Below are 26,360 nucleotides of genomic sequence, written 5' to 3' on the forward strand. Positions count from 1 at the left end.
GGAATTTTACGTCTAGGGGCACGACATTAATATTGGATTCCAGGGGAAAAATGATCATTTTGCACCCAGGGTGAGATTTTGGTCATGGTAGCACCCTTAGCGCAAATTTATGATATTTTAAAATTTTACGCACCATATTCATGATTTTTATGGAATTACGATTAATACGCTGCATGCTTGGTTTAAAGGAAAATTTGCATTTTTGCATGTTTTTACTAAGGGGTGAAAATGATTGAAAATTTTGAAGGATGAGAAATGGTTGTGACTGACGAAGTATATGTATACGATGATATGAGATGATGAGCTGAGGCCAAGGCTTAGTGGACGGGTAATGCAGTTGCTGATGTCCCCCGCCGCCGAGTACCACGTTTTATAGATGGATCCATCGATAGAGCTGATACGATAGTGTTGATACGAAAGTCACAATTAATGAACTGAATCCAATTAAAAATAAAATTTTAAGTTTATGATGACACGATGAGCTGTTTTGATATGTATATGATGATACGAGATGACATGATTTGACACGACATGATTTTACACGACATGTTTATGTACGCTTTTAAGTTCATGAAGGTTATGTTGAGTATGATATTTTTCACTGTTGTGTGCCTGTGTATGTACTTGTTATTTTTGGTACAGGTGTGTTGAGCCTATAGACTCACTAGGCGTGTGTGATGCAGGTGAGATAGATTCTGAGGAGGCGGGAGGTGCTGGACTCTGATTTGGTAGCACTGGTGCGGTGACACGGCTCGAGGACCGCATGATTTTTCCGCATAGTTATTTATCAGATTTGAGAGGGGTTAAACATTTTATATACGTTGAGGGTATTCCGATGATTTTGGATGTTGGTTAGTTTAAACTGCGCTAATTTTATTGCCAAATAAATACGATGATTTCAAATGTTATTTGGCCATTGCGAGCTTTTAAAAAAAAAATTACGCACTTTTAAAACGAGTAGACGTCTCACGATCCTTGCCTGTTCAGAACTTTCCGGGCTCCCATACCTTTGCATCGAGAATTCTTGAAAAAAAATTAATAATAATAATAATTTGGCCAAAAAAATGGCCAAAAAAAATTTAGTCATTTTCTTTCGTCTGAGGCTGTGTTAGTAAGTGTTGTGGTGTGTGTGAGTTTTTGTGATTGTGGATCTGGGCGTTTGTGTGTGTGTTTAGGGGAGCTTGGGTCCCTATATGGGTGTGTGTGGGTGTGCGTTTGTGGGTTTGTGTGCCTTTGAGTGTGTGAGTGTGAGCATGTGTGTTTGTCTTCTCGGTGTCATGATTATTCTCCTATGTGATTCCTCCTTGGGCAGAATTTGACGTTTGCCATCTCGGTTTATGTTTCTCAGTCGCTGCCTTTGGGTGGAATTTAGATGCCTGAGACACTCTTCCGCTACTTATATTGTGTGTCTCATTCTGGCGAGCCTCAGACGCCTGACGCATCCTGTGAGGAAACTAGATATGCCACCTATGCGGAATCAGATGTCCAAGATCACATCTTTGGGGTATAGGTGAGTCAGTTACTTGTACTCATGAGTATTGGAGCCTCGGGCGCTGGCTATCGGTCCTTTTGCCTAGCCACTTTCACCATCAATTTTTCAGGGAGCCCTGGCAAGCACAGACGTCCTCCTTGTATTAATCTACTTTGACTTTGAACACTTCTTCCTCCAAGACTCTGGGTAGTCCAATGCTTTCACTGGCTTCTGAAGATGCTCACAGTATGGTCATATGCTCCGTTCCGCTATGAGGGCCTTGGTGTTATTTGCATGGAGAGATCCTATTATTATCTATTTACTTTGATTTCTTTATATTTGCATTCATTTATATTTAGCCTTATGAGGAGTCTTGGTCTAGTCCGCTCCTCACTTAGGTTTATTTTCATTGTATGGTTGACACTTGTTTTTGCTTTATTTATTTAAAGGTAGAGGTCCGCCAAACCCCCCGCCACACTGGCAGTGTTTCTTCAAAAAAAACTAAACTAAACTCTAAACCAAAGACCGGATACCCTAAAACCCTCAACCCAAAACCCAAAAAAAAACCTAAACCCTAAACTATTAGCTTTCAATATTTTACATGTTTTCGATCTACAAAATACTTGAGAATCTGGGCTTACCATTTTCAAATTTTGATATCCCATTAAATCTAATAATTACATTAAATTTTCATGACACATTGAAATACAAATTTAAGAGGGGATTACGGGCTATAGATAGACCCACTTTAATAATTATCATAAAATTAAAAATACAACGATGTAAAATATCATAACATACACCAAGAAAATTGATCGTGGCTCTCGATCATTTTTTTCCATATATATCTTGTGTCATATTAAAAACACAATGTCATATCTTATCAATAAATTATGTATCTTGTAAAGTTATCACTAACCGTCATAATTAGAAATAAATTAACAAATTAAATAAACAGCTTTACTTTACTTCATTTTATTCATTAACAATTAAATTTTTTGTAAACATTTTTTTACCATAATAATTAAAATCTAATTATTTATTATCTATTTTATTTTTAAAAAACCAATTATTTTATCAAAAATTTATTATAAGGATAAATTTGACAATTATTTCATGAAATATCAATTTAGCCAAAAACATTGAAAAAATTCAAAAATCGCCCCGAGCCCAATTCAACTCGAGCCTATAAGGAACAGCTACCTAATCATTCGAGCAATTGTTGGCAGGAAGCTGCCCTGATCATTCGAGAAACTATTGGCAGGGAAATATGTTGTCCTGCGTAGAAAAAATTATTTTAAAAACTTATGGGCGGTCGCCGTTATCTTGATGTGCATTGGGCAGCCGCTGTACACGTGCGTTGGAACTATTCCAAACAGCATGCATAAATTTTTAGTTTCAGGCAGCTAGCAAAATTTTTTTTTGAAATTTCAATTTCTTGGTGCGGCGATTTTCTGAAATATTTTCTGATGCAGTTAGAAAAACATTACTAAACATAATTGAAACAACAAACAATATAAATCATATGATTGAGAAACTTATCTTTGATATCGCCGTTAAAGTATCGTTTTTTCTCATCCAAGATGTAGCGAAAGTTTAAAATTTCTGTTTTGATGTTCAAAATATTTTTGGGTGTCGTATATTTTAATTTATCCATATGATGTTTAGATTTGATTTACCAATTTGTATTTATCGCTAGTCACCAAGCTAGTTTAGGATTAACGGAGTTAGACATTCTTGTAAATCCCTAAAAACGGATCCACTGGTCTTTCTTCCTTCTTAAATTTTTGAATCAGGTCCACGATCAAAGAATTTGTTTCGCTCCTAGATTGCACTAGAAAACTAGGAGAAATTTAGCTTTGAGATTCAATCGTCGAAATCTTGAAATTTCAGCATCGGAGCGGCGGCCGCGGTGGTGGGCCAACGACGACGAACGGTGGAGCTGTGGAGGTGGTTGACAGCATGCTTCTTTCTCGAATGAAGTGGCCTAGTGATTTGTGAGGGAGAGAAGGGATAGAAAATATCTAGAATAGATTTTTGTGTTGTGTAATTGTTATGTCAAATTGTGTATTATCAAAACTTTGGTAATATGTATTTAACAAACATAATATTCCAATCTCACCAGAATTCTTCTTGAGTCAAGATTATAAATTTTGACATTATTTAAAAACTCGTATTGGTATTTTTCACTCTTGAAAATACTATGCATAATCCAGTCATTATCAATTTTTGATAATATATATGTATATACATAATTAAATAACAATTATTTAATTGTTTAATTGATTATTTTTCAATTAATTAAGTTTATACTGTTCTAGAATATTACATGAGAATCTTATATTTAGTAGTTACTACTACTAATTTATTATTTGATTAGTATATTCCAAATGCAGTAAATAATAACTGTGAACTCATTATACAGAATTTGATACATGTGTGACCTTCAATGGTTCCGAGAGAACTAGTCGTTGGTTCACAACTTTATGTGATTCAAAACAACATTTGTTCTTATTCGGACTTACCCAAATTATCCTAATTCTTTTCATCAACTCCTTGATCAAGAACGTCAGAACTCAAGTTTGATTGCAGCCATCAGATCATGGTAATACAGTCTAGTAGCATCGTCTCATGATCTCATAAGTATCACTGATACTGCCTACAAGAATTTTAAGTTATGGTAAACGTATAGTACGATCTCTTCATCTCATATATCGAATCTGTAACGATTGTTACATCAAGAGTCGCAAATGAATTTGATAACGAGATTATGTATCTTTGACTAATAACAGTGACATGATACATACAACTAATGAAACATCTTTTCATGATACACATGTCTGACTTTGACCAGAGATTTCTTGCATGATTAGCTCATCAAATCACATAGGATATCTTCGCTCTTAGGCTAGCTGTGAATCCCCGACGACAATGCATTGGCTCATACGTCTTTCGAAACTATATCCGACCTCATCACCCAATGACCTTCAGTGGAATCGGTAAAAGAGTCAAAGTGCAAGCTAGTACGCAGAGCCTCCATGTTGTCTCGAGTCTATGGACTAACGGTGTACAACCAAAACCATGGACATTTTCACTTGATAAGTTATAACCACTTGGAACGTCCGAATGATGGTTTTTCAGTGCCTCATCAAATGATCATCAATCTGTATGAATGGACATCTCCATGTCATTATCAGTGAAACATGGCGTTTACATCACATATGATAGTCTCAAGCTCGAGCGACCTTTATATTTATTTTAGTTAGTTGAATCGACTAGAAACCAATTTAGAATATACGATATACTTGTTAACGAGTTTCATTATCTTTCGTTGAGACATAGACTTCAGAGTAACTTTTTGTATATTCAAAGGCTTTAGATATGCGGCTTGCATTGATATAGATAAAGTAAATATTATATTCGGATAAAATCATAAAATATTATTAAAATAAAGAACGTTTTACATAAAAGTCGATAAAGTTCAAGTCACACTTGTTGGACACTTACTTTAACATGCCAAACCTAGTAATGTTCAGTGTTTTTTCCCCTTCCATTGATGCATGGTTGTTCTCAAAATTATTTTCAAAGATCTAGATCTGAAGATTTGAATAAAATGTATAGCATGTGCCATTTTATTCTCTAACACAGGTTATAAAAATCTTACTTACCGAGCCAGGGGGTAGCAGGCAGCCCCATGGAAAAAACTTTGTATTAGTATGAAAATCTTTCTGAAAAAATGTAGTTTATGCTTCTTGGAGTGACCAATTTTATGTACAAAATAATAATGATTTTGTTTATAACGTTGAGTATGTACAACAAATAACCGAGGACAAACATTATCACTCGTTCCAAACATGTTTTTGTAAGTGGGCCGTATGTCCATTGATATACTTGTTTGTCTACAATTTTTGTTGAGCTTGATCAAACTGTTTAGTTCAAGCTACGCATTGTTTTTTTCAGTCTAAGTCAACCAATTAATGCTACAAACGAATCCGTCCTAAAGGTTGCTTTGATCATGGCAAGGCCGCTGGTGTTATAAAACCGCATAATCGGTTTGCCTGAAAGTTGGTGATGCATCTGTAGTTGAGATAATCGAACTAGAGAATTATATTCAGCTCCAAGACAATTTAGATATTTGATATATTTTGTAGCACAATGTTAACTCTACTGGCAATTTGTTCTCAATGGATATGTTTTTTAAATCCTGAAGTGTCAAAGACTAGATATTTAGAGTTATTTATCGTTAATAAGATATATTTTGTTCAGATTTTATTTCGAAGTTTCAAGTGTTGACCATAAAATTCATGACAAAAAAAATAGAAATATGAAATTAATAATAATTACATATGAATTGATAAACAATTTTGGGGCATAATTAAGTTATAGATTTTTAGCTATAAGTTTGGTTTACTGTTTATTAATAAGCTAAGTACTTCATGTGCTAGCTTTTCGTTTAATCTAAAATTATTTTGCAAAGGCTAGCTTTATAACGATTAATTTGGACGTGTATGTGGTTACTATATATTTTTCTACTAGTATTGTATTATTTTCTAATGCAGATTGATCTCTTGATATTTATATATTTGCCTTGTGTCTGTTGTGTTTTACTCTTGAACGGAAATTATCTCTTGAAGATCAAATACTGTAACTATACGTGTAAGCAAGGAAAAATGGGATTATGGGACTTGAACTTCCAAGTCTAATTACATCGTGTATGTTTGGTTCAGATTAAAAAAAAAAAAAAAAAAAAAAAAAAAATNTTTGGAGAAAACTTGGAATTTTAACATTAATTTATGAATATGATTAGCGCTTACATACCAAATTATGATGAAACTATCAATCACATAATTAATTACCATGATGGATCCGTAAAAAGAAAATAGAATGTTCCATTTTTACTACTAAAAAATATTCGGGGATAGGTAATGTTATCCATATCAGAGGGAGTGAGAGTAGACCTATGCATGATCCAAATCCCAGCCTATCAAAAGGCCTCGTCAGATTACAATCAGATTACAAGAAATGGTGTCCTATGTGTCACATCCACGTCCACCAGTGCTAGCTTTTTAGTTGCCACCATCTTCATATTGTTTCCAAGTTCCAACAACATCAAATGGCTTCTCTTGCTGCATCGTCCGCGGTTGCGTCCCTTGGAAAGTCCGAGATTCTAGGCAATCCCCTTAATTTCACCTTTAGATCTGCTCCAGCTCCTTCCTACCACGCCACATTCAAAACCGTAGCACTTTTCTCCAAGAAGAAAGCCGCTGCCAAGGCTAAGGCGCCCCCCCCTGCAGCTGACGATGAACTGGCCAAGTGGTACGGTGAGTAATTGCATGCCCAAGTCATTGATTTCGTTCAGCTTTAGTGTAGTCTATTTGTCTCTAGATTATTTTTTTCCAATTTCAGGGCCTGACAGGAGAATCTTCTTGCCTGAGGGGCTCTTGGACAGATCAGAAGTCCCCGAATACCTGACAGGCGAAGTCCCCGGAGAGTAAGTACTTGTGTACTCTATATTTGCAGTTAGCTGAATTTGCCTTGCAGATCTATTTACATACGTTATGCTTCTCTGAATATGCAGCTATGGGTATGATCCCTTTGGCCTCAGCAAGAAACCGGCCGACTTTGCCAAGTAAGGGATATTTCTCGGAATTTCAACTGATGCTCGCTTTATGATCAATTTCATTTGAGTCACAAGAGGATTGAAATATTTGGCATTTTCATATTCAGATATCAAGCGTACGAACTTATTCACGCAAGATGGGCCATGCTTGGCGCTGCTGGCTTTGTAATCCCTGAGGCCTTTAACAAATACGGAGCTTACTGCGGACCAGAAGCTGTTTGGTTCAAGGTATTATGGCTATCTACTTTCTTGTTTTCTTTGTCCATCTTACCTTTGATATATAAACTTGATTTTCTGTGTTGTTGTGAAGCTTCCTGGAATCAGAAATTTTTTAACAGTTCAGGAAATGTAATTTGTCGATCTTAACTGCATTTTGATGTTTCTCATCTTTCAACCTTTGCATCCTCATTTCTGTAGACCGGTGCTCTGCTACTTGATGGGAACACGTTGTATTACTTCGGAAAAAACATCCCCATTAACCTTGTTCTGGCTGTGATTGCTGAGGTTGCGCTTGTTGGTGGTGCCGAATATTACAGAATCATCAATGGATTGGTATGTCCATGCGTGTTAATATTTGGATTCTCTCATATGGTGATCAACAAGAATAACAATTAGTCCAAAATTTGTGCAGAATCTAGAAGACAAGCTTCATCCTGGTGGTCCTTTTGACCCATTGGGGCTTGCAAATGACCCGGACCAGGCAGCAATTTTGAAGGTGAAGGAGATCAAAAACGGTAGACTAGCCATGTTCTCCATGCTTGGCTTCTTCATCCAGGCATATGTGACTGGGAAGGGACCTGTCGAAAACCTTGCGGCACACTTGAGTGATCCCTTTGGCAACAACTTACTCACAGTAATTGCGGGATCAGCTGAACGAGCTCCTACCCTGTAATTCTTTGTCTCCCATGGATTCAAATTGTTGAGATTACGACAGTTAATCAAATATGATTGTCTTAAGACAACTCAAACTGTTGTTTTCCATCATGATTCAGGTTCTTAAAATTCTGAAGAATATAGTGTGACTTATATAATTGATAAGTATGGATTTAATATGATATTGGTCATATTTTTCATTTATCGTAAATTTTTTGGGAGAACAAAAAAGTCTACGATAGTATGTTATATATTTATAAAACAATGAGTGCGTTTTCTAAAATATATGTGTGCGTTAACTTTATGCCGGCCATAAGCTCGGGAACATCCTAACACCCTGACTGAACTTAGATCAAGCATATATACTACCAAAACGCAAAGCGATGGGCAGCAATCTCGAAGCTAATTTATGCATTGAATACAACTATACAAGAGATGGTGACTGCTTCTTACGTCCAAATTTGCTCCATATAGAAAAGTCGATAGTATGCCATGCGTGCTTTTTGAACCCCTCAGACTTGGATTTTCAAATCAAATCACGAAAGCAATAAAACACGATGTTTGTAGCTCAAACTTACCAATAAAAAACTCACTTTAGACTTAAACTTTCAGCTCAAAAAGTTCGGGGAGTTAAACTCAAAAGAAATCGATGCGAAGCAATACCGTAAGGATCGATTGTTGTCACTCGAAAAAGATAACCCCTAGCTCATGAACTCGAAACTTTATGTAGTGACCCGTTTCAAAATCACTTACTAATCAATAACTAAGCATGCAGTTAACCTAAATAATAATAATCAAAGATAACTGCGAAAACGATTAATAAACAATAGTTATACAACCCAATCGAAGTCCAGAATAACTCAAACCAAAATATACGGTACAACCATATCGAATCAAAACAGTACTAATAAACTAAATCAAACGACTACTCAACGTCCTCCTCCTCCTCCCGAGACATCCAACCTGAGGCCTGTCCCGTGAGAATGGGGTGTCCAAAATAAACAAAACTGAGGACGTGAGCGATAAGAACGCCTAATACAAAAGCATCAGTATACAAACTTATATGGCATGCACATGCTATGATATGATACCAGGGTTGTCAAGAAATAGGAATCACAAAAGATTTCAACATGCTCAGTCTAGAGGCGCCAAGTGGATAGTGTCGCGTGGTACTCCTCGGGGTCACTACATCCACTACAAGATCAGACGTGGACCTGAAATGTCCCGGATCACCGAAGCCCTCCCGACTCATCGGCCATTGTGTACTCCCGGTGTCCATGCGTCCACAAGACAGGGCTAAGCGGCCCCAGAAGATATAGCTTATCTCGAAAGAGATACAGTTCAACAATAAAGGCTATCTCGAAGGAGATACGGCTCAACATGAAATGCAACATGCATCATAAAGCGTGACATAATAGCATGCATCATATGACATATATCAATGCAGCAAATAATCATGCAACACATATAAGAATGTATACTCGATCATGATATCTCGGATAGTACTTTCGTACCTCTATCACTGCAATCATAATCCATAGGAAAAACCAGAACCACCAGGTCTAATCCAAGCCTATACATCAAGTGAAAATCATCACTAAAACGTATCTACCAGACTTAACTAGAGTATCAAATACTCCTGAAATAAGAAAAAAGCGTCCTACATAAGTTCTCAAGTGTCGATAGACCTCAACAAAATGCTGTAGTTGAAAGGAAGCACCGACATTTGTTAAATGTGGCTCGTGCCCTTTACTTTCAGTCACGAGTTCCCCTTCATTTCTGGACTGAATGCTTACTCACTGTATGTTACATTATTAATCGCTCTCCTTCTCCTCAACTTGGTCACAAAGCACCTTATGAACTTCTCTACTCTTAACCTGTCGAATACTCGAATGTCGAAGTATTTGTATGCCTAGTTTTTGCATCGACTTTTCACAACCGCTCAAAGTTCCACCCTCGTGCTCCACCATGTGTATTTCTTGGTTACTTGCATGGAACAAAAGGATACAAGATTTTTGATATTGAGACCAATAAAATATTCTCGTCAAGGGATGTTATGTTTCATGAACATATATTTCCTTTTCACTCTATCCATTCACTGGATTCCATGCCTGATCATTTTTCGGATCTCGTCGTACCAAAATCATTTATTCCTACATATCCTAAAACATCCATTCCCAACTCCACTCCACCATCTCCTAATTGTCGATATGATATTACAGCACCTCGCAGATCATCTTGCTCCCATCGTTAGGCATCCTACCTTCGTGATTATCGTTGTAATCTTTTATCCAACTCCAACAAGATGATTCCCATCATATTCGATATCCGATCTACCAAGTTTTGTCCTATGATTCTTTAGTTGCTCTTTATAAATCTGTCTCTTTAAATATCCCATCTCATTTGAACCACAATTCTATCATCAAGGAGTCAAATATCCAGAATGGCGAGAGGCCATGCACCTTGAATTGCAGGCCATGGAGTTGAATAACACTTGGTTGGTTGTCCCTCTACTGGTTGGGTTGGTAAGCATTCCATTGGTTCCAAATGGGTTTATAAAGTGAAAATGAGCGTAGATGGGCCTGTGGAGCTCTACGAAGCTCGCTTGCTCGCAAAGGGTTACAAGCAACAAGAAGGAATCAATTTTATGGACATTTTTTTTCCCGATGGCAAAACTTTTATTGTCAAAATGTTGCTCGTTGTCGCTCCGAATTGGAAATTAGTTCAACTAGATGTCAATAATGCCTTTTTTAATAGTGATCTCTTCGAAGAAGTCTATATGGACCTTCTCTCCGGATCACATCGACCAGGGGAGCATGACCAGAACATGTTCAAACTCGTTTGTTGTCTCCATAAATCCATTTATGGACTTAAGCAAGCCTCACGTCAATGGTATGCTAAGTTTTCTCAAGCCCTCCTTGAATTTGGCTTTATGCAATCCCAATCTGATTACTCTCTATTCACCAAGGGTTCCGGGGCTTTCTTTGTAGTATTTTTAGTATATGTTTATGATATCATTCTTGCAGGTCCTTGTCTAGATATTCTCACTTCTCTGAAGGTGTTTCTTCACTATCAGTTCGAACTCAAGGACATTGGGACTTGAAATAGTTTCTGGGATTGGAAATCGCTCAGTCCTCACGGGGTATAGTTATATCTCAACGCCAATATACTCTCCAATTACTCGAAGACGCTGGTTATTTGGGTAGCAAACTGGTACATGTTCCCATGGATCTTAAGACATCTCTCAACTCCTGTGATGGCGACCCTCTGCCCGATGTCACACAATACTGCCGCCTAGTTGTTCGAGTTCTATATCTCACATTGTCATGTCTAGACATTACCTATGAAGTACATAAGCTAAGAAAATTCGTATCTCGGCCTTGATCTCCTCATCTATAGGCTATTCACCATCTCTTGAGATACCTCAAAAGTATTGCGGGTCAAGGCCTCTATTTCTCTGCAGCATCTCCCTTAAAACATAAGACCTTTTCCGATGCTCATTGGGGTTCTTGTGTGGATTCCCGTAAATCAACTTCTGGATTTGTGTATTCTTAGGTTACTCCTTCATCTCATGGAAAGCAAAGCGCCAAGTCACGGTCTCTCGCTCTTCTGCCGAAGCCGAGTATCACGCTCTAGCATCTATTGCAAGTGAACTCATTTGGTTACGAGCCTTACTCAAAGATGTATCATTAGATTCTCCCCAGCCATCGGTCATATTTTGTGACAACCTTGCAACTACACATATCGCGTCAAATCCTATATTCCACGAAAGAACGAAGCACATCGAAAATGATTGTCATTTTGTTCGACATCAACTAAACAATGGACAACTGTAGCTCATTTCCCACCATTTTGACAAACTTCAGATGATTGAATTATCTGTATACACATGTGATCAACATAGATAAAGACCTTGATTATACTTTAATACAAACGAATCGTACTTCAATGTTGAAACTCATTTGTAAACACTGTATAATCTAAATTCGTTCCTAGTCAATTCAGACACCTAAAACATGGATAAAGGTCGCTTGAGCTCGATACTAGCATTTGTGATGTTGTATACCGCGTTTCTTGGTAAGAGCATAGAGATGTCCAAACACGCAGATTGGTAGTCATATGATGATTGTACCGAACTGCCCTCCCTAGGACTTTCCAAGTGGTTATAATTCATCGAGAGGATAAGTCTGTGGTTAAGATTGTACACCATTAGTCTTTACGACCCGGGACAACACCGAGGCTCTATATGCTAGGGCTATGCTTTGATTCGTTTACCGACTCGAGGAGGGTCATCAGGTGGCGAGATTGGGTACAGTTGCGACACATGTAGGAACCAGTGCATTGTAGTCAGGAATTCACTGCTCACATATGGGTGTTGATGTCTTATGTGATCTGATGAAATAATAGTGCATGGAATTATCTTGCCAGAGTATGAGATGTACATTAGGGAAGGACTTCTCCAATTGTACTTGCGATTCCACTATCTATTATCAAATATGTGTCACATAGTTATCGAATTCTTATGCAACCCTCGATGAACTAATGGTTGCAGATTCGATCAGGATATATGAGATGAAGGGACTATACTGTATATTAATCATAACCGACTGATTCTTGAAGGCACTATCGGTGATACCTAGGGAATCATGGGACGATGCTACTAGACGCTCTTACCATGATTCGATGGGTTTAATCAGATATATGATTTCTGACATTCTCATTATCAATTGTTGATACATAGAATAATGCAAATTAGGGTAAGCCTGAATGAAGAAATATGTCCTGAATCACAAAGAGTTGTGAACATACGGATATCTGTATCCCTGAACCATTAAAGATCACACAAGTACTGGATTATTTAGTCTCTGTTGAGATAATAAATTCAAAAACTTGAATTTATATAAAACATTGAGAAATAAATTCAAGGAGTTGAATTTATGACTCTTAAATTTTGGAAGAGATAAATTCAAGGAGTTGAATTTATAATTTAAATATTAAATTCAAATGTTGAATTTATAAAGGATTTAAATTAAATGTAATAGGTGTATGTATAATGAGTTTGTAGGAGTAAAAGACCAACATACATATTATTAAGGTTCTTAATTGGACTTTAAAAGATTAATTAATTAATTAAACTAGTTGGACTAGAATAATTAATTGATTAAGCTCATTAAATATTTAATTTAATTAATGTGCCCTAAGCTTATATATATGTGTATTGTGTTTAGGGTTAAGGAGAATTCCACTCATAATTTCAAAACCCTAGCCTCCAAGCGAAGGGATTTTCGAAAACACCTCCTTCCACTCTCCTTATTTTCGGCCACTTCATATCAATTGAAGATCTGAGTCGTCAACCCGTTCTTCCATCTCAACGTAAAATCATCCTGAATTTCTAGTGCAATTTAGAAGATGAACAATTGATCTAGTCGTGGACTTGATAGAAGGATTGAAGAAATGAGCCTCGAAGAAAGTTCGTAAGGAATACATCAAAAGCTATTTCCGCTAATCCCGTAATAGTTGGAGCCAAGTAAATATTTCACTAAAGGTAAAATTTTCAAACGCCCTATGAATCTTTATTAAAACCATACGAGTACTCATACAATAATTTTGAATGTCAACATTTAAAAATTTAAAACTTTCGTTGTATTTCGGCAGGGGAAAACCAGATTCACAACAATAAGAAACAGAAATGGACATGCACAATATGGTTATTGTGAATTGGGAAAGTCTAGATGGTATTGTTTGATCTAACCAATTGTTTTTTGGAAAAATAGTGTGATCAAATGATTTTTGATTCACACTATTCGTACATTGCAAGAATGCAATTGAAGAGGATGCATCCAAATTGAAAAGGGTGCTATATATGGAATTAGTTGCTCTAAAATTAGGAATTAGTTGCTCTAAAATTAGGAAAAGGTGCCTAGGAAGTGAGGAGATCATGACACACACATTTTATATATATATATAAAAATAGCAACAGCAGCTCATTCCATGTGTATAAAATTTCTACATATATATATTGCATTCAAAGCATGACCTTTCATATTTCAAAGAATATATTATTTTCTTTTCTCAATTAAAATAAGACTAGGTCGAAATAACTTAATTCCCATCTCATTCATAATTATTATTTGGGGCAATGAGAAGGGGTCATTGCTGCAGCATAACAGTACTAGTTCATCATGTAGTGATGATGGGTTTGGTGGTGAATGTGTTTTCATCCACTAATATTAATAGTAACAGTAAAGGTGCAGTAGATCATGAAATAGGATCAAATGCTGCACAGGTGACAACATTGTTCGTATTTGGGGACTCTTTGGTGGATAATGGAAATAACAATTTCCTCAATTCTATGGCCAAATCAAACTACTATCCCTATGGAATCGATTCCAACCTCGGATCCACCGGAAGATTCTCAAATGGAAACACTTTTGTTGATTACCTTGGTAGTCGATCTATATATATTTGTTTTGAACAAAAAGTCAATTTCTTTCTTTATTCATTTTAATCACTAGCTCCCATCACATACATATATAGGTGGGTGGTTGGGTATTGCAGCTCCTCCACCATTTGCAGATCCCACCACTTCTGGAGCTAAAATTTTGGGAGGAGTCAATTATGCTTCTGCAGCTGGTGGCATCCTAGACGAAACTGGCCAACACTTCGTATGTAGTAGTTATAAATTAATTATTTCAACGTCACTAGTGTATATATATAATTGCAATATAAATATATATGGGCATGCAGGGAGACAGGTACTCATTGAGCCAACAAGTGATTAACTTTGAGACAACGTTGAGTCAGTTGAGGACCATGATGACCGGAGAGAACCTTAGCCGATATCTAGCAAAAGCCATAGCAGTGCTGGTGTTCGGGAGTAACGATTACATCAACAACTATTTGCTGCCGGCCATGTATCCCTCTAGCTTCAATTATAATCCCTCCCAGTTCGCGAATCTTCTCCTCGCTCATTATGCTCGACAACTCGCCACACTGTACAGTTTGGGACTTCGCAAAATAGTGGTGGCAGGCCTAGGCCCGCTGGGTTGCATACCGAGCCAGCTATCCACGGGGCAGGCCCCGGCAGGAAGGTGCGTGGACTACGTGAACCAAATGCTGGGTGCGTTCAACGAGGGGTTGCTATCCCTGGTGAAGACCATGAACAATGGAACCCACCCCGGGGCCATCTTCGTGTACGGGAACACATACGGTGCGATAGGGGACGTACTGAACAATCCAGAGAGATACGGGTTCAGGGTGGTGGACAGAGGATGCTGCGGAATAGGGAGGAACCAAGGACAGATAACGTGCATGCCTTGGTCCACCCCATGTGCCAACAGGAATGAGTATGTGTTTTGGGATGCCTTCCATCCAACACAAGCTGTGGATGCTATACTTGCTCACAGGGCTTATGCGGGGCCTCCGTCCGACGCATATCCTATCAACGTTCAACAATTGGCTATGATTAATAATTAATGCAATCCTCTTGCTATATTACATTAACTAATACCTTATTTGTAATATTTAAACAATTAATAAGAAAAGATTATTAACTGACGGTGATAAACATTTATTAATNACAACTTTTATTTTAATTTATTTTATTCCTTATGTTTTTTTACATAACATACATTGTATTATATAATATATGTAGCAGGAACTATCTAGGAAGAGCAAAAATAATACAAGATTTCCTTTTTTCTTTTTTTAAAAAAATGTGGGAACTTTTAATCGATTTTCGCATTAAGTAAATCTCAATCTAACCTTTGCAAATCAAACCACATTATTAATTTGTCTAAAAAATTATAGGGCTCAACAGCAAAGATTGTTGGATTGGGAAATGGAAAATAATTATCATGCTTGAAGTATAATATCTTAGCATGGACGAATTAAAATTTTATTTTACGCCTAATTTTACCAAAATTTCCGAGTAGAAAGGATAAATTTATTGATGTATTGGCTGAATTAAAGTCTCAAACCAAACAATTTTATTTATTTGTGTTAATTCTGATCGTTCGTTCTCGTGGGTGTTTGGGGAAAATGGCGGTGCGAAGAGGGTTTTCAAGCTTGAAGACCCGCAACTACTGCTTCCGCGCTTTCTCATCTGCTAAACCACGTAAAGAAACAATTGAAGAAGGAGAAGACGACGTCGTTGAGACCTCGGGAATAGGCAGGCCTCTTTCACAAGTTCTTAAACAGCTCAACAAGAAAGTGCCCGAATCCCTCCTCAGTCGTCGAACCCAACCCGATGGCTTCTCCATCAAATACATCCCTTGGTAAAGATTAAGATTTCATAGTTTATTAAAACTCGTGGGCTGTTAACTAATTTTGTGTTCTTTGTAGGCATATCGTGAATCGGATTATGAACTTACATGCTCCAGGTATGAGTCTCTCCTATTCAAATTATCGAGTTACTGTTGCTGGTTGGATTGGCACTTAAGAAATGAGGTTTCAATTGTGTAGAATGGTCTGGTGAGGTCCGCAGCATCACTTATTCACCCCATGGAAATTCCGTATCTGTTGTCTATCGCGTTACACTTTATGGGACTGATGCAGAGGTACATTAACCGTTGCCTGCTGCTAATTATCTTTCTTTCTTTTCTCTTTTACTCGCTCCATTTTGATTATTGATAGCTCGAATATTGTGTTGGGATATCCGCGTTCCTTTTTTCCTTCTTTAACTCTTATGTGCCTTGTGGCCTTCGATTCTTTTAGCTCGGCCTTGGACCAATTACATTGGTATAAGATCATCTTTTTGCTGTACAGCTTGTATGTGCATGAAAGTTTATTTATTTATTAAAAAAAAAAGATCTTGCATCTTTAAATTCGGTATCTGATTGTGTTGTGTTAGCATGCTGATGAATTCATGAATTCTCCTTTCTCAGTCCAATGAATTAACAAAATGTTTTGGCTCAAATAAAATTTCAAGGCAATAAAAATCAAACGGTGGACCATAATTTTTATACTCGTATTTGCTCTAGATGTATAGGGAATCAACAGGAACTGCGTTAGTTAGCGAGGAAGGCGGCTACGGAGATGCAGTGCAGAAGGCGGAAGCAATGGCATTTCGACGAGCTTGCGCTCGATTCGGTCTTGGCCTTCACCTTTATCACGAGGATATGGAGTAGACTATAATGGACAATGCTGTTAGTTTTGCTACTGTGCCATGCATAAATTCCTTTTTGTTGACATCACCAGACAGGCAAAGAAAGGCCAAAATGAGCACATTTCAAATTGTGTAATTTTATCTTTTACATTCAATTTTTGTATTAGAAGTCGAAAGAACACGTAGTTGTTATCCCTGATTCTTAAAACAATAACGTGTCAAAATCTTATTTAACATTACTGATTCAGTTTTAAATGAAGGGATCAAATATCTAGTGTAAATTTTCAATATCCCTTCAATATAGAACAAAGATCACAAAACAAAGGCAACAGGTTTACTCTTAGAAATTATTGCAATTTTGATTTTGTTAAGTGATGTTCTGGAAGCATACATGTGTCTGTTACCTATATTTTTTTCCTTGTTTTTTTTCCCTGGATTTTGTATAAGCTGTTTTACATGTGTATTCAAGTCATGTCAAAAGAGTAAACGACACCAGATGGGATAATTTATACTTTTTGAAGTGTGTGTGTGTGTGTGTGATAGCTGCATTGTTGAATTTGTGCGCATGAAATTTGAGAAAGCTTTGGGCCTATTTGGTTAGAAAACTCAACTCATGCTTAGAGAATACCCTTTTAATGAATTTATGTTCCAGCTGTTTTTCAAATTTTAGAATCAAGCCACTCTAAAAGTAGATCTGTTCAAGTAACTTGAATAGTTTTTTAATGATACAGAGGCATGAACGAAGAATTAGAGATCTTCTGCTTGTTCTCTCTTCTACGCATTGTTAATGAAATTGCGATCATGCATCAGATTTGAGAAATTAAAATTTTCAGAGTGCTGGAATCCGTCTCTGTATCTAATTATGCGTGTATGTTTCTTTTGGGATTTAATTGAAGAAAAAAGATAAAGTTGTTAACATGAATGCTTAGAATGCCGTTTTGACCCGTGAAAGGGGGATAGATATAGTGGGAACTGGTGGTTAGATCAGAAAGTGTTGAATTTAACTGCAATGAAATCTGAGTTGACATGGTGGGAAGTGAAGTGTAGAAAAAAGAGATGGGAAAATTCACCCTTTTTTTTGCACTTGGGGGATTTTGATTAATGGACTTGCGCTTTGAACTAATTTGATTTGATTTTATATATTTTCTTTTTACTTAAACAGCCAATTCATCAAATAATCGTTACGATCAAAAAGAATCAAACAAGAATAACATAAACATGTTTTCAAATTAGACAGCAAAATGCATAATTTAATTTAATAAATTATGATCGAAGCATGGGGAGGACCCTTTCAAATGTCTAAGAAGTGCATCCAGCAAGTGTGGAGATTCATTTGGTATTTGAAACACGAGGATGAAAATTTTCCTATTATATAGAAGCGGGGAATGAGGCGGATGACAGTGAGGATGGGGACGGCAGACTCATCTTGTCACATTGTCATCCCTAGATTCGATAAATTCTCTTCCCCTCATAGCATATGCTCGACATCTCTGTTAATTCTAAATTCTACCTGTAAGGTCCAAAATACGATTATGTAATCTAACTGCATACAAATATAAGGAAAATGAAAAATGACTAATTAAATGGTTTTAATGGCATGAATTACTTATGATTATGCATGATTACATGTTTAAAAATATGATTTATTGTTAGAAAGAATAAAACTGTGTTTTAAAGGTATTCGAGACGCGATAGATGAACGGAGACCGGTGGTTGAAAAAGGGAAAATATTTTTATTAAATAAATTTTTTTAATTATTTAAAATATGGTATTTTCGAAAAGGAAGTGTTTTGATATGTTTTTATACGCCGAGTCGTACTTTTAAACAGTATTCGATTTTCGACGAAAATATGAACTTTTTGAGAACTCGGCTAATATTTTCACAACCTTTTCAAAATAAAATATTTTAAATATTACTTAATGGGCTTAATAGGCATAATATACCATGTTAATGGGCCTAAGCTTGTACTAAGTGTTTTAATTAAAATAAAAGGCTAGCAAACCCTCCCCAAAACCCTAATATCACACGCCCCATCCCTCTAATTAATTACTAGAACTCTCCCTAGTAACAAACACACGCACACACACAAGATTTGAAGAGAAAAAGCCACGGTTTTGAGGAAGAATTCAAAAATAGGGTTTCTACGTCGCCGTTCTTCGCATCGCCAACTCGTTTTTTTGCGTAATAAACGCAAAGGCACGCCTTAATCTCTTTTTTCTCATCTATCACATCATATTATTGATTTGAAGCATGTTTGCATGAAAAATATGTTCACCATGTATTTATTTTGTGTTTTAAAATGCCAAGATCAAGAACTTGTGTTTGTGTGTTGTAAAACTCGTGTATATGTTGCATAAAGGGGCTGCCATCCTAGGACAATAATAAGGGACGAGTTTAAAAGGGTTTAAGGGCCTAGACAAGCTGATGCAAGGGCTGGACATGAAGGAGGAAGGGTTGATAAAAAATTCACATGTTTGTGCACTAGGGTTCGGCTAGGAAGAAGCAGTGAGTGCGGCTCGACCAGGGCTCGAGCTGGATGTGGTTAGGTATTAGGAAGAGTCCTAGCATGGCTAGGACTCTTGCACAGCTGCTAGGGAAGACTCCATGCTAGATAGGCTCTTCCCATGCCAATCGAGGACAGCAGCTGTGCGAGGGATGGCACGGCTTGGCTAGGGGGTTCAGGCTAGGTTTGACAGGGTCCAGTGAGGGTCAGAAGGGTGAGGGTTCGGTGGTGGCTCGGGTAGAAGGGTCCTCGTCGAGTTGGAGTGTTATATTGCATGTTGCGGCTGCGGTTCACGTGCAGCAAGATGTGACGGGCTAGGGGCTGGTTCAATGGGTCAGGGCTGGTCATTAAGGTCCCTAGGTGGTCTGGTCAGGGGTGTGCTTGAGTTGGCTCGGGTGTGGCTCGAAGAAAACATGAGATGGCTCGAGGGGAAACAAGCTAGGGTTCGGGTTTTTGAGTTAAATGGTTAAGGGGATCGAACCATGGTCCACGGGGGTCGATTCATGGTTCACGAGGGTAATTTAGTTATGAAATATTCATGATAAAATTTTGGGATTAAAATATTAAATTTTGAATTAATTTGAGAATTAAACGCTTTACGAATTAATAAATAAGAAATTAAATCGAAAGCCTCGAATTTAAGCTAAATAAAAATATTAGAAATTTAATATAAGCTTAAATAATTATTTGGGATTGTCTAGAGTCAATGAAATTAGAAAAAAATTCAAAATCAAAAAATTCTAAGTCTAGGGGTAAAACGGTTATTTTACACATAAAAATGTTAAACGTCATGACGGTACCCTGAATGCTGTAAATAATGTTAATATGCTTATTTTAAAATGTTTATGAGATTATATGATGAAATGTTAATGCTAAAGGACGTGTTACATGCTTTGTTAAAAAGAAAAATTATTTATATATGCTTTAATTTTTATAAGTGATGAAAATATGAAAAGTCGAAGGAGTTGAGGTGATTGTGAGTAATACGATGATTATGATGATATGTAAGGTCAAGGCTCAGCTGGCGGGTGATAGTGTCGCTGATGTCCCCACCGCACAGTCCTGTGGTTACATGTAGATGGATCCATCGACCTTCAACTGATACGAAAGTCACAATAACGTATACGTATATGATGAAAAGAAAAATGTTTAATTTTATGCATGTTCATGAAAAGCTATTTTAGTATAAGTATTTTTACCGTTGATTGTGATTGTATATTTATTACTTGCTATCATGGTTAAGGTTTGCTGAGTCAATAGACTCACTAGGTATGATCGATGTAAGTGAGCATGATGTTGATGTTAATGAGGGACTTGATGGTTCATCTTGCTAGACTGAAGGTACACACAACCCGATTACCATCGCTAGTTTTCCGCATTTAAATTAAGTTTATGATTAAATTTACGTTAAAGGTTTTTACGAATTATGATGCTTTTGAGTGATTTTTGAGAGGATGTTAGAGTTATGTTTATTTTGAGAATAATGCTAAGTTTAGGTTTGGTAAACGATTTACGATTTTATGTTTTGAATTATTTTCATTTGGATTTTCAAATAATAGTTGGTTGTTTTATTTTTAAAATGGTGCAAAGTTATTTTAAAAATACATATCTATATGTAGTGTATTATTTCGGCCTAATGCATGATGGAAAAAAAAATTTCTAGTACTTTTTAAGAAAAACGAGTAGTGGACGTTTCAGTTGGTATCAGAGCAATGTTCCTGCAAAGGGTTGTGCCACCGTCAGTTCCGGAAAGCTCAGTCATCAAGCCTCAAGTCTATAAGTTTAATTGCTTTATATGATGATACCTGCATGTTTACATATTTTATACGTTTACGTTACATGTTTAATAGCTTTTTGAGGCTAAATGTTATATATGCTTTAAGTTGCTCAAAAAAGGATTAGTATATGCTGCATGATTAGAAACTTATATTTAAATGCATGTTGGTTACTTTTAGTGTAATGCCCGAAATTTTATTACGGTAATTTGAGATTAATTATCGATATAGTGATTTGATTATAGCCGGATCACTACGAAAATGGAAGTGAAAGAGCATGGGTATGTTTGTGGCGTGACCAGAAGGTCTCGCGCATATGCGCGGCATGAGGGCGCCCATATGCGCGAGCTACACATGAAGATTAAGCGCGGAACAGAACATTCCGCGCACATGCGCGGCAGAGCGCGCGCATATGCGCGATGAGTCCAGTGGCCATGATGCATTTCCAGAAAAGTAGGCGCACATGCGCGACGGGGAGCGCGCATATGCGCGAGATGTCCAGTAGCCAACATGGATTTCCAGAGCATGTCGCGCACATGCGCGGAGATTGTACGCGCTTATGCGCGAGTTGTGCGAGGAATCAAATGCAATTCCAGACACCCTCGCGCATATGCGCCGAGCAGGGGCGCGCATATGCGCGGGGGGGGGTGCATGCTACGCGCCGAGACATAATGTCTTGCGCATATGCGCCGAGTGATGTCGCGCATATGCGCGAGACGTGTTGCATGAAAGGATAAGCCACCTAGCTCTAGACATGCAATATATATATATATCAACTTTGCATTTGTCTCTCATTTCCATCAGAAGAATCGAGAAAAGTTTCTGTGAATGTGGTGAAAATCCTTACGCCTTTTTGTGACAGATTCGGCCTTCAGAATTCCAATCCGACTTTTGTACTGTGTTCCTATCGACGCAGGCTCCAACTGGGCGTAAGTTTTGTTACATTTTGATATGTTTTGAAATTATGATATTGTCAGAATCGGATAAGATTCAGATATGATGTTCTTGACATGTTAGACATCGTAGAATCGAAGTCAGATTAAGAAACAGATTGAGTACGGAATTGTTATGATTTTTCAGAGTATATTGATTGAAATTGAATAGATTTGGATTATGGATTGATTACAGATTGTATTGGATATAGGTTATGATTGGTAATTGATATCTGTTGACATAGTATTGACGGGAATATCGGGATGATACCGTTATGCCATTGATTTTGAATTAAATTCAGATTGATCAGATTCGGTATTGAATTGTGAATGGAATATTGATATTATGATTCTTGATATATCGTTTCAGATTTACAGAGACAGTCTTAAGTTCAGAACTTCAATTGATTTAGACCGAGACTACAAACGAAAGGTATAAGTCAATGTGGTATTGGGAAATCGACACAAGTAGGATATACTTGTGTTCCCTAAATCACATACTATTTGTTATTATTTGCATTGATTTGATTTGATATGCTTGTTCTATTGATGTATAGAGAGCATGTGTTAGACCAATATTAGATGAGTGATCTTGTGACAGAAGTACCTGATAGTGGCGGGATCGCCACGGGCACATTGCACGATGTCACAATATAGTGTATTGGCGATAGTGCCACAGTCTGTGACGGATAGGTCAAGACACTGGATGTTTGGTTATATCGACGTGGATAGAATCGGAGTTTCTTCTATTCCTGTTGGTCGATATAGGAATACCAACGTCTGGAAACCGGGATCCCTAGACTAGGATTGAGTCTAGTCTGAGTCGTGGAGTCACGAGTATGATTGATAGTTTGATATTACTTATGTTTCAGATTTTGATATATATCTGATAACTGTTTCATGCTTTATATTAATTATATGATTGCATGTTTCGTTGATTTATACTGGGATTTATTCTCACCGGAGTTATCCGGCTGTTGTCGTGTTTGTATGTGTGCATGACAACAGGTGGGACAGGTTCAGGATCGAGGAGATGAAGAGAGAGATCGTAATTAGAGTGGAGACTACGGACTTGATCTGAGATAGGGTTGAACACTTGATCTTTAGTAGTTGAACCTTAGTTTGTAAATGATTGTATATAATACAAATATTGTACTTTCCTTTTATACTGATATGTATAATAGAGTGATTCCATTACGTTCCGCATTGGATATTATTAAAAAAGAAATTTAGACCATGTTTATTATAATTGATTAATTAGTCCCAATGACGATTAAAAACATGATTAGCGTCCGGGTCCCCACATTTAGAATTTGAAAAACGTTCAAATATAATGCCTCCTAGACGTGCACCTAGTAGTGATTGGCAAGTTGAGACCAATGGGGATCAGCAAGGGAATGCACCCCCACCTCCTAATGGGGATGCTGCTATTCGTGCACTGGAAGGCATGGTGCGCTTCTTTGAGAAGTAGTTTCAGCAGGCTCCGAGACCACAGCACGACGTTTATGATCAGTTCCGGAGGCTAGATCTGAAGGAATTTTCTGGCACCACCGACCCATTTGCTGCTGAGGGTTGGAATCGATCACTTGAGTTGCACTTTCGATCTCTGAATATAGGAGACGCAGACCATGTTAGGTGTGTCACTATATGCTTAGAGATGATGCTTCTCTTTGGTGGGAAGGGGCGGAACATGGGATTGATTTGGCTACACTTACTTGGGTTTGATTCAAAGAAATAATCTATGATAAACACTCCACTATTGACGTCCGAGAAAGCTTGAAGAGAGAGTTTATGAGTCTCCGCCAGGGGGACACGACTGTGGCCGAGTTTGTGACAAAGTTTGATAGAGGTTGTTACTTTGTACCCCTTATTGCTAGAGATGCTACTGAGAAACTTAGGCATTTTCTGGATGGCTTACGACCTACCATACGCCATGATGTGATTTTGATGCAACTAACGGATTATGCAGCTGCCACTGCCTGTGCATTTAAAGCTGAGCAAGCCTTGAGAGGGATATTGATTTCGAGATGCAGCGCAAGAGGCAGCAACACCAGCAGAGTTCTCAGCCGAATAAGAGGACATTTGTAGGACTTCCTAAAGCTCAAGGGCAACAAAATCCCCAAGGGCGGGTGAAGAAGCCGGGACAACCAAAGCCACCACAGCCTGGAGCACCAAAACCCGTGGAGAGGCCACTGTGCAAAGAGTGCAATCGCTTACATTTTGGCAAGTGCATGTGGGGGACATACAAGTGCTTAATATGCAAAGAAGAAGGACATAAAGCTGCTGATTGCCCGAAGAAGAAAGGACCTACTGTGGGTAGAGCTTATGTGATCCACGCTGAGGAAGCTGAGGAGGAGCCAGACACGACTCTAATCACTGGTAACCTAGTTATTGAACTTTTTTATATTGCTTTTATTGCATGAAATGTTAAATTGGTTATGAGAATTGATTTGGGATGATAAAGAACCTAGTGGAAATCAGTTTGCATGCTCTACCTTAGTTGGATTTAAAGAATGACATTAGGAACCATAGAAATTGGGCATGAATTATGAGCCTTAATGTAACGCCCCAGATTCGACGACTGTCCTCACTGTACCAAGACGAGTCTTTCCAGCGTGCTTATTTCCTCACTCACACGCACCCTAGGAAACTTCTCAGGAGGTCACCCATCCCAGAATTGCCCTAAGTCAAGCACGCTTAACTTTGGAGTTCTTATGTGATGAGCTACAGAAAAAAAGATGCACCATCGTGGTATGAGTAGTACGTATCAAATCTTTTAAACCCTCTTCAACTGTACAATCCATTACATTGAACAGTCTCGGAATCCCTCTCCTTCCGGTGTAAGATCGGTTCATTCATGTTCCCTCCGCCTAGAAGCCTGCCAGGAGCCGCTCATTGTCCGTGCAACCTCATGGCACCGGCGATCACCCCCCGCCCTCTTCGGCCCCGGGCCTCACATGCCCACCAGCTTCCGCTTGGTTCGTCCCCGAACCCACACCGTACTAGGAGATGTCGGCTCTGATACCAACTGTAACGCCCCAGATTCGACGACTGTCCTCACTGTACCAAGACGAGTCTTTCCAGCGTGCTTATGTCCTCACTCACACGCACCCTAGGAAACTTCCCAGGAGGTCACCCGTCTCAAAATTGCCCCAAGTCAAGCACGTTTAACTTTGGAGTTCTTATGTGATGAGCTACCGAAAAGAAGATGCACCTTCGTGGTATGAGTAGTACGTATCAAATCTTTTAAACCCTCTTCAACTGTACAGTCCATTACATTGAACAGTCTCGGAATCCCTCTGCTTCCGGTGTAAGATCGGTTCATTCATGTTCCCTCCGCCTAGAAGCCTGCCAGGAGCCGCTCATTGTCCGTGCAACCTCATGGCACCGGCGATCACCCCCCGCCCTCTTCGGCCCCGGGCCTCACACTTAATTATGCAAAGGAGGTAATTAAATCCAAATAAGAGTGTTAAGGCTTAAAATTGAGAAAAATCAAAACTTTGGGCATGAATAGATATTTTCGAAAACTATGAGGACCAAATTACACAATTCGAAACTTAAGGGACTCAATTGCACATTACAGAAATTTTGAAGAGTCCAAGGTCTGAAATTGAAATAACTGAAAATTTTAGGATGAATATGGAATTTTCAAAAAAAATAAGGGACTAAATTGCAAAGTTTAGAAAGTTCAAGGGCTGATTTCGAAATTCTAAGGGCTAAACAATAAATTTCGAAAATTTAGGGCTCAGAATGATGAAATTCGAAATTTATGGGGTAAGGATAAGAATTTTCGAAAATCTTGGGGGCAAAAATGCATTATTCGAAACTTTTGGGGGGATGATAAAGCAATTTTCGAAAATTTTAGGGATGGAAATGCAATTTTTCGAAAAATATTAGGGTCTAAACATTTGTTTTCGAAAACTTTTGAAAAAAATAGTGATAGAAATTCCTTAAGTTTCAACACGAATAGATTTGAAGGTGTATTCGTCGCAGGAATGATATTTATTCTAGGAGTAGCTACTTACGCATTGCTGGATTCGAGAGCTACACACTCATTCATATCCGAGACATTCGTCAAG

General features: G+C 37.9%; 3 protein-coding genes across 3 annotated transcripts; all 3 read left to right on the forward strand.

Moving 5' to 3' along the window:
* Nucleotides 1-6,534: 6,534 nt before the first annotated feature.
* On the forward strand, nucleotides 6,535-8,164 carry LOC140975048 (chlorophyll a-b binding protein CP26, chloroplastic). Its single transcript, XM_073438534.1, has 6 exons — nucleotides 6,535-6,792; nucleotides 6,878-6,962; nucleotides 7,050-7,100; nucleotides 7,199-7,319; nucleotides 7,509-7,643; nucleotides 7,723-8,164. The coding sequence occupies exons 1-6, from the start codon at nucleotides 6,585-6,587 to the stop codon at nucleotides 7,981-7,983; spliced, it is 861 nt and encodes a 286-aa protein (XP_073294635.1). The 5' UTR covers nucleotides 6,535-6,584; the 3' UTR covers nucleotides 7,984-8,164.
* A 5,833-nt stretch (nucleotides 8,165-13,997) lies between these two features.
* Nucleotides 13,998-15,521, forward strand: LOC140975916 (GDSL esterase/lipase At1g71250). Its single transcript, XM_073439845.1, has 3 exons — nucleotides 13,998-14,410; nucleotides 14,502-14,629; nucleotides 14,712-15,521. Exons 1-3 carry the CDS (start codon nucleotides 14,104-14,106, stop codon nucleotides 15,438-15,440), a joined length of 1,164 nt encoding a protein of 387 aa, XP_073295946.1. The 5' UTR covers nucleotides 13,998-14,103; the 3' UTR covers nucleotides 15,441-15,521.
* Nucleotides 15,522-15,943: 422 nt separating this feature from the next.
* Nucleotides 15,944-17,456, forward strand: LOC140975866 (DNA repair RAD52-like protein 1, mitochondrial). The gene is made up of 4 exons (XM_073439794.1): nucleotides 15,944-16,240; nucleotides 16,308-16,345; nucleotides 16,428-16,522; nucleotides 16,946-17,456. Exons 1-4 carry the CDS (start codon nucleotides 16,005-16,007, stop codon nucleotides 17,090-17,092), a joined length of 516 nt encoding a protein of 171 aa, XP_073295895.1. The 5' UTR covers nucleotides 15,944-16,004; the 3' UTR covers nucleotides 17,093-17,456.
* The last annotated feature ends 8,904 nt before the right edge of the window (nucleotides 17,457-26,360 follow it).

This window comes from Primulina huaijiensis, chromosome 4, assembly GCF_012295235.1.
Source record: "Primulina huaijiensis isolate GDHJ02 chromosome 4, ASM1229523v2, whole genome shotgun sequence".
NCBI classification, from domain to species: Eukaryota; Viridiplantae; Streptophyta; class Magnoliopsida; order Lamiales; family Gesneriaceae; genus Primulina; species Primulina huaijiensis.